The sequence below is a fragment of the Pan paniscus genome, chromosome 13 (genome assembly GCF_029289425.2).
Source record: "Pan paniscus chromosome 13, NHGRI_mPanPan1-v2.0_pri, whole genome shotgun sequence".
Lineage (NCBI taxonomy): Eukaryota > Metazoa > Chordata > Mammalia > Primates > Hominidae > Pan > Pan paniscus.
The window spans coordinates 34,669,324-34,689,950 of NC_073262.2; the positions used below are offsets into that span (position 1 = coordinate 34,669,324).

Below are 20,627 nucleotides of genomic sequence, written 5' to 3' on the forward strand. Positions count from 1 at the left end.
TAATCCTCTTGGCCTTTAAAGTCTCTTCACCCACAACAGAGGATTTGCTCCTTAAGCAAGACAAACTAGTCTCCTTCCACCCCAGATCTAGTTGGAGGCACCTCCTTTATATTCCCAGAACAATGCAAACTTTCCTAATACAGCATTCATGCTACTATAGTGAATGAACCCATTTATTTGTCATCCTGTTATACATCAAGCAATATAAGAGAAGGGTCATTTTATCCTCAGTGCAAAATAGAGTATATTTTCAGGGTCTGGAGCACAGCAAGCACTTAAGATATACTTGCTAAATAAGAATTGAATTTATAGACCCTATGACATCCTAAGGACTGCACTATTTGCAGAAGAGAAACAGATTGTGCCCTCAAATATCTCAAAAACAAACTGATGCATTATATTGTGAAAAGTGCAAAATAGAAGCATGTACAGAGTGCTATGAGAACATGTGTTTTATTAAGCATGTATGTAGTATTTTCTGATTGGCATAATACTATCTATAATACTGTATGATAACTATTAATGATGATAACCATATTATAGATGAGTAAATTGAGACAAATATAATTAATGTGCCTGAGCATGCGTTGGTAATGAATAGTAAAACAGATTTGAATAGAGGTAGCCTGGCTCCATTATCTCAACTGCTATGCTGTACTAGCTCTCCTATGGAAAGGGGCTCTTCAACACAGCACTTATAGTTCTTTCTTCTAATGGAAAAATGTTGCATGATGAGGTTTCAGAACCATGTTGCAAAAAAGACTTGCTGTATTTTTTTTTATGAGAAATTTGTTGAGATATCCCCTCCACCCTTAATAAGTACAGAGTCTATGTTTTTCAGTTTCTAATACTCTATTAACAATGTACTGATAAAACATGACCTGCAATAGAGATTGATCATTGTATTTACAGTATGAAATTTACTGTCATATATAATACTAGGAAAAAGTACTTATTTTTATAATATCTGTTATATAATTTTAAAAATACATGTGTTTCCAGCAATAAAAACTATTTTATAAAATTAAAAAAAAACTTGCTAATCTTCTACCCTGCATTATTTATCGGTGACACTAGGTTTTATAGTAGTTACTTTGATTGGTTACATAAACATATCAGAAGTCTAGGCTCTTAAACACAAAATGCTGTAATATATGGGATTGCAACTGCCATCTATGAAGGGAAAAAAGAAACCTTTTATTTTCTAGCATACTTAATTAACAGGTTCCTACCTCATAGGAATGTCAAACTGTAGAACAAGTAAAATCTATTTTTAAAAAATGATTTATAATTGCATTGAGAGAAAATAAATTGTATATACCCTAAAACTATATTGATAGGTATTTTACACCCACCAATTTTATACAAGTTTTAGAGGAAAATGAAGTAGATATATTTGTAAAGTCATGATCAAGCAATTGAAGTCATAGTTTATGAAGAAACCAAGCTGTTCTCTGGTATTTAAAACTTGTGAACAAATGTTAATTACCATCCAAGCTGCCAGATTCTCTTTCATTAATTGCTAATAAATTACAGATGCATATAAAGTTCACTTTCCCAAAACAAAGGAGGTAATATAGTAATATCAAACACTATAAGTTCTCATAACTACATGAAAAAACAAAATGACTTTTACATTTTAGAAAGTGTCTAAAGAAGTGGATAGAAGAGATGGTTGGTTATTTTACACTAGTTATTTCTTGAAGTTCTAAATTAGAGATTTATCTTACACATGAAATTTTCTTAATGAAGCCTTTTTGGTATTTGGCAAGTGATCCAGTATGGATTATCTCACCCAGATATCCTCTGGCTATAAAGCTCTTAAAACATATCTGTATATTTATAATACAGTTCTAAGTGGCTGGTTATTGTGCATATCACCATTAATTTCTACCTTGATACTTTCACATGCACATGTCTTTGCCTGAAAAATTCATAGACTTTCAGAATTTTTAATGTTCTATTCTTAATCCATTCAAGATCTCCATGTTCAATTTTAACTAGTTGTTGGGCTGCTTGGTTTCTTAGGTTAACCAGTGATTAAGTTGACTTGTCAACCAGAGGTTTATTCAAAGTAGATAAAAGCCTTTGTTTCATGTGTACTAGATATTTTTCAGTAAGAAAAGTTAATATTAGCTATGTCATACTTTCTGTTATCAGGCAACCCTGTATTCAGTTTTCTTCTTATAATAAGTGATATTTGGGTGTATTCTCCTGTGGGTCACATTATTAGCAATGGGCTATTATTGTCTGCCTACTCACTGACTAAAAAAATCGATTACCCTATTGCTAATCTAGTATATACATGGAAAACAAAGTCTCCTCCATTTTGCCTCCTCCCTGTGCTCAGATGCATAAAAACAAAGACCAAATTTCACTGATCATTTTTGAAGATCTATTCTGTTAGTGCTAGTACTCAAGACCTTCCTCATATATGGAAGAAAGGAAAATAATTGACATTTGCCACATAAGCCAAACTCCTAAAATATGTCTTGCTAAAACTGTTCAGAAACTAGAACATGAGAAAGAGAACCTCTTCACCCCCTAATTCTGTGGAATCAAGCTAACTGCCCTTTGTGGTAAGTCTTCTTCTCTGTGTTTTACAGTTGAAGAGCATGAGCCTCAAAGCATTTAAATAACCTACATAAGGTCTCACTTCAAGTAAGTTGTGAAACCAATATTTACACCAAGATTCCATCCAAATCAAACACTGATACCCCTTTTGTTTCACCAGGCTGCCACCTAACTTGTCACATGGACCCCTGACCAGAAAGTATGGATGACTAAAGGAACAAAACTAAGGGTGGGAATGTGGTCAGTGAAACTGTGTAAATGTTTATTCAGTCTTAGTCGATTTAAAAAGAGGTACTAGCAGGTACTTGCATCATTGCTAGTAAATGTGTGTGATGGGAATCACTAAACACAGATCAACAAAAAAGTCAGATCTCTAATCTCAAGGTATTTAAATGCAACACATAAATGAAAGATATCTAAGAAACATTTCCATCAGATCAAGTGTTTAAGAGAAGAGTCATTTTCCAATAACATAATTATGAACCCCAAATATAAACATTTGGGCTAAGCTTTTATTATATCAATGGTCAAGTGATTTGGTGTAATAAAGTATTTAGTTTTATCAATTTTTACTTCATTTTATGTATTTCTTCATCTATTCACTCATTTATTTTCCAGGAAGCATTGCCATCATTGTGCCTCTCGTCCTCTTGGTGACTTTGATAACCACCTTAGTAATTGGTTTAGTGCTTTGTAAAAGAAAAAGAAGGTAAGATGCAATGTTCTAGATTAGCAGTCAGTGAATAAATCACACAACTAGGTGCAGAAACATAATGTTTGTTGTGAATTTTTTTAAACATGATTTAGTTATGCCAACTGTAAAATACAATGTTTTTCAAATCATTTTATACCTCTCTTTTAAGTGATTATAATTTAGACAAGTCTTCTCCCATGTTATGTTAAGGGAATGGTCCATTTATATATTCTAGCAAAACTGACAAGAGATCATATTATTCAAAAGTTAAGTAGGATTTTCCATTTGCAGTTGTCTTTCCTTGAAACAGCAAGGGTCTCTGAGGAGCATCTTTTTATATTAATGTGTATGATTAGTAATGTCAATACAGTGATACTGATACGCATATATACATCTCCAATTTGTACATTTCGTTCACAAAGTGCATTGATTCACTTATACCTCATTAGAAGTATCATTTCAATTTATATGAAAATGAACTTATAGATCTAGAAGAGTAGGTTGTCTACAGAAAGACAAGAGCCATGTGTGCTCACTTACAAATGGACGTGAAATAATGTCCATTATTACTGACATAGAGTGTAGGGTGATAACTATTGGAGATTTAGAAGGGCGGGAAATGAAAGTGGGGTGGTTGATGAGAAATTACCTAATGGGTACAGCGTACATTACTTGGGTGATGGACATACTAAAAGCCCAGGCTGCAACACCATGCAATATAACCACGTAACAAACTTGCACTTGTACAAAATAAGCTTAAAAACCAAGAGCTTTTGAGTCAGTATTTGAATTATGTAAAACAGGATTCTAACAATGTAACTTGGGGATTGAAAACAATCTTAGAGTTTATCACTATTTTGTTGCGATAGTTTTCAGAAAGGAGAAAAAATAGAATTTAAAAGGATTGGTAAATATTCAATTTCAAATGATGTCATTTCGGCTATTTAGGAGGTATTTATTTCCAGTGTGTTTTTGTTAAGTCAAAACAACTGGGAAAACGGCCTATCAATGTACTACTTTTTGTTCCTCTGTTACTTGACAAATGTCATTTATTCAATTTATTTCAAAATAAGTCAGTAAATCTATAAATATAATTTCATATGCCTTGATTGTGATATTTATACAAAACTCACACATATTAATGTTTATATATTCTAGGACAAAAACAATTAGAAGACAACCTATTATCAATGGAGGAATAAATGTAGAAATTGGCAATCCATCTTATAATATGTATGAGGTAGATCATGATCACAACGATGGAGGTCTTTTAGATCCTGGCTTTATGATAGACCCAACAAAGGTAATATGTCTTAAGATAATGGGCAGTGAGCACTAACATTCTTGAGTCGCATCTCTGTTTTATGGTTCTGAATTTCACCAAGTTTTTCTGTTATCTGAAGTTAGAATAAGGGACTTTAGGATGTATTGAATGATATAGCCTCTTCTAAAGAGAAAGTACAATTATGGACTGCATTCACCTGAAGCTGAGTGTAACACATCTTAGAAAACACATATTTATTTGCTCAGTTCTTTTATAAACATGTTATTTTTATATTTTTTATTGAAAAATGATTCATTATCTAATTTTGTTTACCTAAAGCAAACGAAAAACTCATTTAAAAATTGTTTTAGTATTGATATCACACAGCAAATTGTTTAGGTCTTCTTCAGGGGATGGATAGATATATAGATAGATAAAGGTCTATTATAAAGTAAAGCTATTGACTTTCAATGTTGAAATATATTCAAGGAGAAGACCAATAAATGCACAACTTCTAGAAATATGGCTGAAAAGTAGTTTGGTGAGACATTTTCTTTTCTACCCACTTCCTCTCAGTATTCCTTACAGTGTGGTTCTATGGGGTTTTGGTTTGGTAGGAACTGGATACTTACAAGATAGTTTTGTTTTCATCACTTCAGACATGGCATCCTTCTTTTAATTTTGTTTGTTTTAATTGATACATAATAAGTAGGAAATCAGTACATTGAAGAGATATCTGTACTTCCATGATTTTTACAGCATTATTCACAATAGCCAAGATATAGAATCAACCTAAGTGTGCATCAACAATGAATAAAGAAAATGCTATTCGGCCATAAAAAAGAAGGAAATCCTGTCATTTGAGGCAACATGGATAAAGCTGGATGATATTGTCATATATGAAATAATCCAGGCACAGAATGACAAATACCACATGATCTCACTCACATGTGAATCTATAGAAGTTAATATTGAAGTAGAGAGTAGAATAGTGGTTACTAGAGGGTGGAGAGGGGAGGAGGAAGGAAAATAGGTGTTGTTCAATGGGTACAAAGTCACAGTCAGATAAGAGGAATGGGTTTCGGTGTTCTATTGCACAGTTAGGTGACGGTGGTTAACAATATTGTATTGTATATTTAAAAATAGCTAGAAAAGGATTTTTAATGTTCTTGCCACAAAAAAACATAACTATATATAAGGTGATAGATATGCTAAATACTTTGATTTTTTCTGCAATGTATACATGTATAAAAACATAACAAAACACAGTATCTCATAAATGTGTATAATTCATGTAAAATAATGCTCTAATCAAATGTGTTGAGGTATTAGCAAATCTAGATACACAGCTTAGTGTAAAAAATCTTGGTCAGTTTATTTTTTAAATATAAAAGAGTACAGTACTTTATTATCAAAATAAGTATGTTGTTTCCAATAATGTTTAAATGATGAGCCAGATAAGCTGTGTCCTTGGACTTCTTTGTAATTAAATCACTTTTGAGAAATATTTTTCTATCTGTCATAATATCCTTACTAGTTTAAAACATTTCATTGATACATATAGCCTGACAATCCACAGCCTTTTAAATTTAAAAATGTTTGTTAGTTTTTATTACTATAAGCTGAGGTTGGCAACTTTTAAGGGAAATAGCTAAATGATACAATTATCCAGTTAAACTTGTGAAGATTTACTTCAGTGAATTATCTGAATATTCTTTCTGATAATTTTAGAATATTTTTTCTCTAAATTAAGAGTATCAATTTAGTATTATGAAACAATTTTTCTTGGTTTATTCACTTATTTATTGAATAGTTATTTATTTTTCTGACTTACAAATGTTACTTCATCAAAATGCACTTTTACATTGTAAATATACAGTGTGGCCAATCTACATTCAAATTATTTTGCAATCACAGTCATTGGTGTTCCTGAAGAATCTGAATAGGATCCCACATATTCAGTCTAGTTCTGAACCCATGATTAGGCTTTCTAAGCCTAAAATTGATGCTCAAATATTCACTTCTATGAAAATCAATCAATCTTTTCACATGGATACATTGTGTACTATCAGAGAATATGACGATATTTTTCTAATTAGACATAATTTTATAGTTATTAAAATTCACTCCTACATCTGAAACTTTTCAAGGAAAAAGTCTTGGTAACCTTACATTTGATATTTTCTGCTTTAAAATATCACAGAAGTGGAGACATGATACATATTTTACACATTGCTATTGATGATCTATTATATCTATGAAGGAGAAAGACAATAGAGTTCTGAAATTCTTTGCATTTTTCTTAGGAATAAAAATATAGTATTCATACATATAACAGACTAATGAGGATATACTTTACACATTTTTCATATGAAGGGTTCTTATTTTTTCCTCATCATTTTTATTTCTAGTGATAGAATTAATCCAATTTTGTACACTTAAAGAGAATAGCTTTTTACACATTTAAAAATTTTCACATTTACTCTAGGAAGATAAAACTATGCTTCAGTGCCCCCAAATATATTTTAATGTACTTAGAGCATAATACTCAAATATTTACCAATCGGATGACTGAATAACCAAAATTGCATCAAATATGACTTAGATGACTGATTCTAGCTGGATCCTGATATTTGAATATAAATGTGAATTGTTGTCAAATGAGTAACTATAGAAAAAAACAGCTAGTTCTAATAGGTTTAGACAGTAGTGAGAAACAAAGGGCCATATTGAAGCAACCTTAATAATCATATGAATTTTACAGAGCATTCACTTTGTTACAAGGGTTTGATATATGCATGGTGCAATCAGTATAAATTGCATTACATGTGAAGAAAAATTTTGTAGAACACTCATTTCTGTTATTCTCAAAGAGGGTAAAATTTCTAGTCCAATGGTATCTTATAATCAAAAGGATTGAAAGTACTTAATACAGTTAATAAAATTGATTTGACTATGGGGGTAACCACAGAATAGTTTGAAGAGTTTAAAAGAGATAAATATGTACTAGTTTTATCTTCAAATTCATGCCAATTCTTACTTGGACTATTTTTTATATTTTCTGAATAAGACTTTTGTGAGAGAAATGTCTACCTATGAAGCAAAGATCCAATATTAATATTGGATCTTTAATAATATTAATATTGGATATTTTAAGTTGTTGAAGCTAACATGAACACACTGTAAATGGTGTAAGGCTAAAGGGTATTTTTATGTTATTTTATGAATTAACATGATATGTATCGATGAAAAGTGATTCCATAATATTAGATCAGAAACTAAAATTTTCTGTTTATATACAGGCCAGGTACATAGGGGGAGGACCCAGTGCTTTCAAGCTTCCACACACAGCGCCGCCCATCTACCTAAACTCTGATTTGAAAGGACCACTAACTGCTGGGGTAAGAGAAGAATATTCATTATTTCATGTCCATTTCATCACAGAACCCTCACAATCAAAGACTAATTACTAGACTTAGAGGCTTGTTTTTAATTAAGTTTTTAATTAACAAGAGATTTCAAAATAGCATTTAAATTGGGGGCTTACGTTATGTGTCCTGTCTATGCAAGATTACATCTAAAACATTATTTTAGGCAAGCCATTAAGTAGAAATATCTCTTCTACTGGATTTGGAAATGTTATTGTCCCTTAACAGTGAACATGAGTATTTGTTATTCTTAGCAAAGAATCTCTAGCCAGAAATTTAAACTGAATAATTTAAACTTTTGATTTTATTCATTTCCTCTCATAGTGGTTTATTTAATATATACAAATTTGACGTGCAGTTAAATAGACTATACTTTAAAATGTGTCATCATATTGAGAAATTACAGACGGTCTAACAAAACCACTCTCAAAAACATGTTTCAATTAAGTAACTGGTGTTTAGAGAAAGCTGTTCTGTCTAAAGTTACATAGTTCATTTTAAGCAGAAGAGGAATAAAAATATGCATATCAAAATTCCTAGGGATGAGAATTCTCTCCCTTATCGTCTTTCCCATCAACAGTTTTCATCCTCATTTTCTGTCATGTTTGTCTCAATTGCATGGCTCAAAGATTATAATGTTTCCTTGTTGTAACTAAGATTTAATGTACTGTTTTTGGAAAGACGAAACAAGAAATAACAAAAACAAACACTAGGCAAAATTTTCTTGGGATAAACTGCAATTTGTCAAATAGTGAACATTGTATGTATATGTTTTCCAACTCAAAGAGGTCAGCTGCTGCATGCCTCTAATTCTACTTCAAAATGCTATGTTTGTGAAACTTAAGATGACTGTGTACATCACAATTCTTTGAAAAAGTCCAAAAATATTTCTAATAAGTACACACAGGTTGTTTGAGGAAAAATATTGCTTTAAAAATCTGCTCCGTCTCTACTAAAAATACAAAAAATTAGCCGGGCGTGGTAGCGGGCGCCTGTAGTCCCAGCTACTCGGGAGGCTGAGGCAGGAGAATGGCGTGAACCCGGGAGGCGGAGCTTGCAGTGAGCCGAGATCGCGCCACTGCACTCCAGCCTGGGCGACAGAGCGAGACTCCGTCTCAAAAAAAAAAAAAAAAAAAAAAAAAATCTGCTACACTAATGCATTTCTTTACATTTTTGTTTACTTGTTTTTAAGTTCATATTGAAAAATTATAAGCACCAAACAAATGCTTTTCTGAAAACACATCTTACTTGCTACGGATAGGCTTGTAATAGCAATAAGGGGGACAACACAAAAACTGAAAACATGACAATTTAGTTTCACATTTTATGCTTTTATAATAAAGTCTCAGTGAACATACCTTTTTCAAAGATTTTTTTCTGGCTTTTTATATATGGCAAAGCTCCTCTTAGGTTCACAAGTTACTTGCAAAATGTAAAATTATGTTTCATGTAATACCATGCTCGAGTTGACTAAAGTCTGTAAATATAACATGTAAATAACCTTTAAATCACTACTATTTAATAAATTAAATGTATTGCATATAAATATTGTTACAATTAGGAGATGGACATTCTAGGAAGTAAATAATTAATGTGGCCAAGACCAATAATAAAATTATATATATATTTTTCTCCTTCAGCCAACAAATTACTCCAATCCGGTATATGCAAAATTATATATGGATGGGCAAAACTGTCGAAACTCCTTAGGAAGTGTTGATGAAAGGAAAGAACTGCTTCCAAAGAAAATAGAAATTGGTATAAGAGAGACAGTGGCATAATCAGTGATATCTTTTATATGCTGTATAAATGTATAAAATATAAGGATTACTTTTGTATGTTCCAACAGTATTATACTTGTTTTGGCATCAGCATTACCTCTTTCTTTATCTTTTTCCTGGTTAATTGTTTTCTGAGTTTTTTGGGTTTTATTTTTTGCTGATGACTATTGATTGACCATTTGTATGGTATTTTTATGAAAAAGAACTGCACTACAGTACAATTTACAACAATGCTGCTGATATGACACACCTTTGAATTTGTTAAAATTAAAAACAACATATTCCTTTGTAGTGTGAATATGAGCAATCTATTTTATATGAACTTTTTTGGTTGTACTTAATCAACAAGGAGAATCTCTGCACTTTTCCATTATATGTTTTGAAGGCTGTAATACAGTGTCATTTTATTTTTCTGTTTAAATTGATGGAAAAATGATTGAATGGTCAACTCTCTTCTTTGTGCCCATAAAGATTGATTCAGACTCTGCTGAAAATATATAGCTCTCACAAGTTCAGCATCACTTGCTTTGAAATTAGCCTTAGATTGCCAACCAATAGATGAGAATTTTGAGGAAAAAATTTAAAAATATGTAAAATTAATAATTTGCATGAACACAGATGACTACATTTTCCAAAACTTAGTGGACTCTATGTGATGTACTAAATGTATACACCTTGTAAGCAATAGTTATATTTAGGTGGTAGAACATAGCAAAAAATAACCGAAAGTTGGCCGACTGCACTTGCTATGGAATAAGACCTTTTATTCTCCCTCAGTCTCGAGATAAATAGCCAGCCTAGAGCACAACAGGGCATTGGGTACTTGCGTCTTAGGTATTTCTTCCCAGTCACATCCATTTTGTGGAAGATTAACCCAACCCCTTACACTACACCGAACACTAAAGAGTAATATATAAGCACACAAATTGGTGACAGAATTTCAATTACGTGAATGCATCCTCTTTGCTAGGTCAAAAACAAAGGGCAAAGCAGACATTTTAGTATACAGAGTGATTGGTAAATATTTTCAAGATTTAATATGAGCAACCCATTATTTGTCCTATCCAAAATATATTCAAGGGCCTTCCAAGTTGTAGAAGAACAATGATCTTCCCATAATCAAAAGTGGAGAGTCGAAATGCTGTGCCAGTTGCTCTGGTATTCAGGTTTCTCTGGGTTTTACAGAACGCATGGACCCCATTCACGTTTGGTTTGTTTATCTTCAAATTTGAGTTGAAACGAGTGCGATTTATTTAAGTTGTATATAAAAATAAAAGGATAGCATTTTTATACAAATATCTTTAAAGGCACAAAAGATTTATTCACAAGTTTTGGAGGGCTTTTTGTTCCTCTGATAGACATGACTGACTTTTAGCTGTCATAATGTATTAACCTAACAGATGAAATATGTTAAATATGTGGTTGCTCTTTATCCCTTTGTACAAGCATTAAAAAAACTGCTGTTTTATAAGAAGACTTTTTGTTGTACTATGTGCATGCATACTACCTATTTCTAAACTTTGCCATATTGAGGCCTTTATAAACTATTGATTTATGTAATACTAGTGCAATTTTGCTTGAACAATGTTATGCATATCATAAACTTTTTCAGGTTCTTGTTTAAGTACATTTTTTAAATTGAACAGTATTTTTCATTTTGGTTATAATATAGTCATTTTGCCTATGTTTCTACAATGAAGTGTTAAATACTTTATAAAAAATTGTTGACTGACTTATTTAAATGAAATTCTACATATTTAAGAGCTTGTGTTGGGTAGTTTTTAAAAATAAGAAAATTCCTTTATGTAGCTTAAATATTCTGAGAGAACTGTTTTAGTAAACATGGCATTTTTATGTCCTTAGAACATAATACACTCCAGGGGAAAACTGATTTCATTGTATCATCTTTCAATGCACAGTAGAGAAGGCATTTTCTGTCTTCATGGAGTAGAAACACTCCCCTTACTTTATCCTTTTCCCTGCCTTCCTGTGCCTGTCAGAGACTCCATATTGCAATAGAAAGAAAGTTTCTATACACAGTAGCATGACAACCATGCTAAACAAGCCAAAGCTCTTCCTGTCCCTTTCTATTCCCCAAAATTGTACTTTATGGAAAATCAGATTTCTATTAGACGCTATTTCCACATTATTTTGTTAGAATGGTTATTTGCTATACCTACTTTTAGCATCAGACTAGAGATGGAAAATATAGGTGCGTCTGATTTACTTAACATTGAGTTATATTATTTGAAGGGGCCTTCTGATGTCAGAGCTGTGTAAATGCAACTGAAAATATTTCAAAGAACCCACAGAGTGGTGTGATATTAATACAGTTAACATTAGTATAAATATCTAGCAAATAATATATGATATGCAACCGACTGCCAGTTGGGACCTGACACTGATGACCCATTCTCACTAGGGCCCTAGTGAAAACAATAGTCAACAAAGCTTAGAACATGTTTTTTTTAACCCTGGGGCCCTGCAGCTACTTTACATGATAAATATATATTTTCAACTACTTAAAGTTAATTTAATCTATTTCCATAGCTCTATTGTGTTCTATTCCAATTTTCTATTGCAAAAATTTGTATAAATGCTAGAAATTCAAGTTTATAATTCTCTTTCAAAGTCACAATTCTTTATAAATGCCATCAAAAAATGCTTTCTAAACTATTGCTTCAAGCTTTGATGGGAGATATTTTATAAAAATTAATGTTTCTTGATGAACTTGCTTCTCTACCCAAATGCCTTCTTATCTAGAGCAATGAGTTTCAACTTTTTGGCATTTTACCAAGTAATTATTTGTTTTCCTTAATGGGGAAGGATATTTAGAACTATCATTTCCTTCTATCCATTTCAATAATGCCAGTAATACCACCTAAAGTTGACACAAACAAATGTCTATAAACATTGCCAAATGTCTTCTGGGGAACAAAATTGTCCCTGATCAGAACTACTGATCTAGAGCTACATTCTGTCCCGTTATTAAATTACTCTCAGCTGGAACAACAACCACCACCACAAAGGCCCCTGCTCAAAAAATTCATGGTATCCCCAAGTTTTGATTTTAATTCTTTAGTGTCGACGATGAATGAGTTATAGAAGTTTGGTATTCATGTAGTGCCTATGTAGTAAACAGTCAATAGCTATGGCTAAGGGGAAAAGTTTCATTTGGAAACTTTTACAATTTTGTATAAAATAAGTCATTTGTTTATGTAAATGTGTTTTATCTGTGTCCATTTCAGTATCAGTGATCGTGTTTTATTTTGTTTTGTGTTTTATCATTTGCTTATTTGGTTAGTTTTTGAACTTCAAGCCTGCGCTTTTCTTCTAGGAATGTTACTTTCCATTTTTATGATGGCTGAGGTATGAAGAAAGTTCAATCCTAAATACATGTTATGGCTATTATAAATGTACTGCAATATACAAAATGCCTACAATTTCCAAATCTCAGAGAAAACTAGTATATGTGATGAAAGAAATTGAAAAAATATTGCTGATTTTTCTTTATTCTCCCTCATTGCTATATCTTCAAACACATCCTTTGGATACAAAATCTTATTCCTCTGAGAATACTAATATTGTGTACAGATTCAACTTCAGGTAGTTTGATTTAAAAGATTAAAATATAAGAGAATAAGAATTCTGTGAGCTAAGCAAAATATAGCTAACTACTTTTTAAAAGCAGTTTTATCTTACACTCCATTCCAGTTTTCATCAGTTTCTTTAACGATGAGTTTTCTCAATACTAGATACACCAAAATTTAATGTATACTAAGAGTTATTAATCATTAGTTAAATATGAATGCTTTAACTGCAACTTGCAAGAAAGGGAGAGACTCAAGCACTCCTTATGAAGTTTTTAGGGCGATCTGGCACAAAAATGTCCCCCAAGTATTTTGAATGTGAGGAAAAAAAAAAAAGAACCAAAAAGTTGTTTATTTTTCAATTCTGCTACCACATCTATTGCTAGCTTAACACATCTAGAAAGATAAGTCCCGAAAAAGACAAAGACAATTAAAAAATATAGGGAAGCAGTTTTATTCAGAAAGACATTTTGTTTCTGATGTTATCATATCCAAAGGCCCAACAATGTTTTCTTCATACAGTGCTATGCAAGTAAGTATCTAGTGTATAGAAAGAAAAATAGATGAAATGGATTTTTTGGTTTGGCTTTTCTCTAGCAGACGTTATACTTATGTGGCTGCAATTTATTCTGAAAAATAGTTTCTAGTGAATCCCATCTTTTTTTGTACTCAAAGTGATCAAAAATCGAAAGAAAAATTGGTACTAAAGATGGACTATTTGATAAATTCTATGCTTAGAATGTATTCATTTTCTCTGATGGATAATCTGTCCCTTTAGAATGGGGTTTGTAAGATATTGTTGAACTAAAGCAATGCAATTCTGATACTTTAGTCATTTGTTCACTCCAAGATAATTTTTCAGCTGTGGTTTCTTCTGCAGTTTTAATACATAAATTATGCACCTCCTGGTTCAATTTGATTTCCAGCTTGCTTATGCAGTAGTGGCCTGGAGAGCCAATGATATGACTCTTCTAGCCTTTGATAGTGAAACCATACACATCTTACTTGGATCAGGAATCTTAGTCATTTATAAGTGAGAAAATACTTCTTTCACACACAGAATAAACTGTGAAATATACTTAAGAATACATTTAGGAGTTTGAATAATAAAGTTTTCTATGGAGATACTTAATATATATGGAATACACATTTATATATATGGAATATACATTTATATATATGGAATATACATTTATATATATGGAATATACATTTATATATGGAATATACATTTATATATATGGAATATACATTTATATATGGAATATATATATATTTATATATATGGAATATATATATATTTATATATATGGAATATATATATTTATATATGGAATATATATATTTATATATGGAATATATATATTTATATATATGGAATATATATATTTATATATATGGAATATATATATTTATATATGGAATATATATATTTATATATATGGAATATATATATTTATATATGGAATATATATATTTATATATGGAATATATATATTTTTATATATGGAATATATATATTTTTATATATGGAATATATATATTTTTATATATGGAATATATATATTTTTATATATGGAATATATATGTATGGAATATATATATTTATATATGGAATATATATGTATGGAATATATATATTTATATATGGAATATATATGTATGGAATATATATATTTATATATGGAATATATATATTTATATATGGAATATATATATGGAATATATATATTTATATATGGAATATATATATGGAATATATATATTTTATATGGAATATATATATTTTATATATATGGAATATATATAGTTATATATGGAATATATATAGTTATATATGGAATATATATTTATATATGGAATATATATATTTATATATATGGAATATATATATTTATATATGGAATATATATATTTATATATATACGGAATATATATATTTATATATATACGGAATATATATATATTTATATATACGGAATATATATATATTTATATATACGGAATATATATATATTTATATATACGGAATATATATATATATTTATATATACGGAATATATATATATTTATATATACGGAATATATATATATTTATATATACGGAATATATATATATTTATATATACGGTATATATATTTATACGGAATATATATATTTATATATACAGTATATATTTATACATACGGAACATATATATATTTATATACGGAATATATATATATTTATATATGGAATATATTTATTTATTTATGGAATATATATATATATGGAATATAAGTTTAGATTGACTTAACATGTCTGAACAGCTAATGTAAAATTTAGGTAAGAAATAACTGGACAGTGAGATTTATACCTAGAATAACTTTTACCTTTAGTTTTTCTCTTTTTACAACTTATTGCTCTTTTTACTGTACGATTTATCCATTCTTACATTTTTTACTTTAAGTAAATTATTTTATGAATAGATTTCACTAAAAGTACTTATCAAAAGCCTATATCTGCAGTGTGTTTGCTGAGCTTTCACATATATGTAAATGTTACAATCTACAATTGTCAGTTATGGCTGTGGAAATTTATTTTAAACACACAACTACACACACACACACACACTCACATTCTCACACACTGACTTTGATATGCCATTAATTGTGAAGATAGCATTTCTTTCCTAGGATTTAATAATGTTTATGTTCTGTGGCTTTGAAGTTCAGAAAACATTACCCTTATACATAATGGTAGCTAATACCTAATTTTGTATTCCTTATTATAAGATCATCATATCTTCCCTAATTTGCATCTCTTTTTTTAATCCAAAGTGACATTACAGGAAGCCAATGTTACTGTTACATTATTTTATCATAACCTGTATTTTTATTGTAAAAATTATCATTTTTGAAAACTTAGAAAATATACATAAAGAAGAAAGAAAAATTACCACTATATTAGAAAACTAGATAGAGAGTTATCACTTCAGAGTATTTTCTTTCTTTGTTTTAGGGTCATGCTTTAATTTTTCTATCCTGCTTTTAAAATATAATATTAAAATATTTGGTTTTATATCTTCCTTGTGCATTTATTATTTTTATTCAGTTTCTTGTTTGTTTATACTATATAGATGCTATATTGTTTGGTTTTATTTTTCTCTTTTGATTTGAAAGTTATTTTTTCGCTGGTCAGTACTTTCAACTTAAAAAATATTCTAGTAACAGGATCCAGAATTTAAAAATAAGTATTTCCACCCCTTAAAATGAGAAATTTAACATTCTTAAATTCCCTAATTTAACTCACCTCCATGGTCTTTGTTGATATAGTTTGTATTTTTATTTTTAAACGATTTCAATCGAAGTATTATTTTTCTATTCTTTATCTTCTTTTCCTTATTTGGGAATATTTTAAATTATTTTTACATTTAGTATTTATTTTTTACAACTTATAGCTCTTTTTACTGCATGATTTCTCCATTCTTGATTTTTTTTATTTTGACTAAATTCTTATTTTATGAGTAGATTTCATAAAGAGTACTTATCAAAAGCCTTTACCTGCAGTATATTTGCTAAGTTTTCACATATACACAAATATTTCTCTAAGGCCTTCAAATAGAAATGTCAGCTCAGTTGGATGCAGATTTCTAAAGCTATAACCTTTTCCTTCAAAATTAGGTTGAACTTGGCCCACTGCTTTCAGACATTCAATGTTTTCAGGGATAAGTCTCAGGCCAAGTGTATTTTTATTTTTTTGTATCATTTTTCCTCAGGCTTAAAACAGAACAACTAGTTATAATTAAAATATTTTGACAAAAATGCACAAATATTTTTTATTAATTTTGTCTACCCACCAGAATATATTTTCAGCTGAGATCTATTTTCCTTAAGATTCTCTTCATTACTTCTGTCCAAATTTTCCTTAAATATACACAAACACCTACAATTCTTAGGTTAGGTCATTTTTTTTCCTTTATAACCTATATCATCTTAATAATTTTTTTTTCCTCACCACTCCCATTTATTCTTGAATAAATTTTCAAGGTTCTGGCATGCATTACTGATTTACTCTTTCCCCTGTATACTCAATTTCTTTCTTGTGTATGCATATGTGAGCATGTGTGTGCACACGTGCAAGCACCTCAGGGATGAATTTTAATTCAGTGTATATAGAGTCCTTCCTTATCTTACTCAGCCTTAATAAAACAACTGAGAATAAAAACTCAGTTGTTTATTCTCCTGTGGTGTGTATTTTCTTCTCAGAGTTTTCTGCTGAGGTTTCTACTATTTGCTTCCTTTTTCCTACTCATAATACCAACCAGTTTTCAAAAGTTATCTTTTGGCAACATTCTTCTAAGTCTACAGAATGGTGTTCTCATTTCTTTGTTTTATGTAATTTAAAAAAAAAACAGTCCATGGGGCTCTTCATTTTTTCTCTTCTGTTTACTAATGCTGAATTAGAAAATGCTGTAGTTCTAGAGCTGTTTAGCAGACAGGATGTGCAATGTTTTCTTTGTTCTCATTTTCTGTCAATTTGATGCCTTTTTTGTTACACTTTCTAGGTTTATAACTCCTGATCCTTTTCACCTTCATATATGCTACTGGGTCTGTGCTAGCATCCATTATGATTATTCTCTCTTATTTCAATATATTTCTTTAGATAATGAAACAAAGAAGTACATAAAAATCTCAGGGCTCCTGTAATCCATACCTGCCTGCCACCCCTGAATCTGGCCCAATGTTGTGGCATAACCTTCAACATATTCAACAGGACAGCACCAGGCTTCTCAGTGCTTCAGCAGCCCTTCCCTTTCTTGAAAACTGTCCCAGATGTCTGCTATATTTTCCAGACGTACCCTTTTCTGAAGGACTGTGAAGCTTGGCTCGGGGCAGTGCTCTGCTCCCATCTAGAAGCACTGACTATTCAGTAGAAGAATGGCTGCTACTTCTTTTCTAGTTCTTTTAGTCAATACTAAAGATCCTTGATATTACATAGTACATAACATCATTCACCATATATAGTACATTCAGTCAAAAAAATCCCTGCCAACATGGATATCCCCCACCAATTTTTGTTCTCTTAATCTATCAACCTTCGAGAAATTATCATCCCACTTGGGAGTACTACCTTCCTCGCTCCAGGCCCATAACACTTGGGGGTTACTATACTGAAACTATACCTGGCATCTGGTTCTTACCTCAAGGCCATACAGTTAAGATCACCCACACTTTCCCTTTAAATAAGACATATCAATGGACTAGAGACTATCACTCTATTAACCAGTCATGGGAGCATGATCATGAATTTGGTATTTTTAAATTTTAGGGATGCTATCACTCACCATTGCAGAAGGCCTGGTCCCCTCTGAATCAGCTGTAGACGAACTCGGATTGGATTTCTGCCAAATCAATTGTAGAAGCTGAGCTTATATTGAATATTCTAACCTCGCATAACAACCATAAGATGTTAATTCATGCTTGAAGGACATAATAATCAATAGACACATACACACAGTCACCTACCTTTATTTTCAAGAACTATTTATGATTTAACTCACAACCCTCCCCCCCACATCTCTGACTTTACCATTGACATAGGTAAATGTGCACTTGTGAAAACCCCAAGAGACTAAAATGCAACCCAGTCAGAGCCCAAAAAAGTTATATTTTAATCATGAATATCCCAACAACTACCCCTTGATTGATATAAAATTTTCCCAAAAATCTCAAGATATCTACCAAATAAGACTCCATATCTAATAAATACAGTAACTACATTTTCACCCTAATACTAGTATAATGCCTTGAATATAACCCTTTGAAAGCACTACCCTAGTGCATGACACTCTAAATCAACTATTCCCTAATATAAGAAACCCCCTTCAATTAAGTTTCTACCAATTCAACTTTAAACTCCCTTGAATTACCATAATTGCAAATGACTACTTACATTTATCTCTTTCCCATTATACTTAAATTTTATACTCAACTATTTATGCAGTTAATGTAGCTTAATTATTCAAAGCAAGACACTGAAAATGTCTAGATGGGTCTGCACAACCCCATAAACAAATCAGTTTCGTCTTGGCTTTTCTATTAACTCTAAGTAAGATTACACATGCAAGCATCCTCATCCCAGTGAAAATGCCCTCTAGATCACCTGAATCAAAAGTATCAAGCACATACAAATGCAAATATCTAGCATGCACAAATGCAACTCAGGACACTTTGTTCAACCACACCCCCACAGGAAACAGCAGTGATAAATCTTTAGCAATAAATGAACATTTAACTAAGCTATACTAATATTTAGGGTTGGTCAATTTCATGCCAGCCACCGTGATCATACGATTAACCCAAGCTAATAGATCTCGGCGTAAAGAGTGTTTAAGATCTATTTTCAATAAAGCTAAACTCCATCTAAGTTGTAAAAAACTCCAGCTGAAATAAAATATTACAAAAGTGGCTTTAATATTCTGAAGACACAATAGCTAAGACCCAAATTGAGATTAGATATCCCATCATGCTTAGCCCTAAACTATAATAGTTAAATTAACAAAATTATTTGCCGGAATACTACAAGCAAGAACTTAAAATTAAAAGGACTTGGCAGTGCTTTATATCTCTCTAGAGGAGCCTGTTCTATAATCCATAAACCCCGATACACCTCACCACCTCTTGCCCCACAGCCCATATACCAGTATCGTCAGCAAACCCTAGAAAGGTTGCAGAGTAAGCACAAGTATATTCATAAAAATGTTAGGTCAAGGTGTAGCCTACGAGGTGGCAAGAAATGGGCTACATTTTCCATACCCGAAAAACCTCACAACAACCCTTATGCAATCTAAAGGCTTAAGGAGGATTTAGCAGTAAACCAAGAGCAGAGTGCTTGGTTGAATAAGGCCATGAAGCACACAGACGCAACCCTGTCACCCTCCTCAAATATTATTCTAGAAACTAATATTACTAACGCTCTCTATCCATATATAGAGGAGATAAGTCGCAACATGCATGGTAAGTGTACTGGAAAGTGCGCTTGGATAAATCAAAGCGTAGCTTAACTCAAAGCATCCAGCTTACACCCCGAAGATTTCATCACAACTCGATCACTTTGAGCCAACTCTAACCCCAAATCCCTCTAAAACTACTAACAAATTATCTCAACTAAATATTTAGCCAAACAAATTATAGGCGATAGAAATTTTACCCTGGCGCAATAGACGTGGTACCATAAGGGAAAGAGGAAAGAACTAAATCAAGCACAAAAAAGCAAAGATAAACTCTTATACCTTCTGCATAATGTATTAACTA

The 20,627-nt window shown here is 31.2% G+C and overlaps 1 protein-coding gene across 3 annotated transcripts in view; it reads left to right on the forward strand.

The window, feature by feature from the left end:
* The window catches only part of LRP1B (LDL receptor related protein 1B), a 1,910,203-nt gene extending 1,898,843 nt beyond the window's left edge, over positions 1 to 11,360 (forward strand). For all 3 annotated transcript variants that reach the window (XM_034954060.3, XM_034954061.3, XM_003822825.6), the window contains 4 exons: positions 3,193 to 3,283; positions 4,427 to 4,571; positions 7,835 to 7,933; positions 9,601 to 11,360. In XM_034954060.3, the coding sequence (XP_034809951.2) occupies positions 3,193 to 3,283; positions 4,427 to 4,571; positions 7,835 to 7,933; positions 9,601 to 9,741 (476 nt within the window). In that variant the 3' untranslated portion in view covers positions 9,742 to 11,360. The remainder of the gene's footprint in view (positions 1 to 3,192; positions 3,284 to 4,426; positions 4,572 to 7,834; positions 7,934 to 9,600) is intronic.
* Positions 11,361 to 20,627: the final 9,267 nt, after the last annotated feature.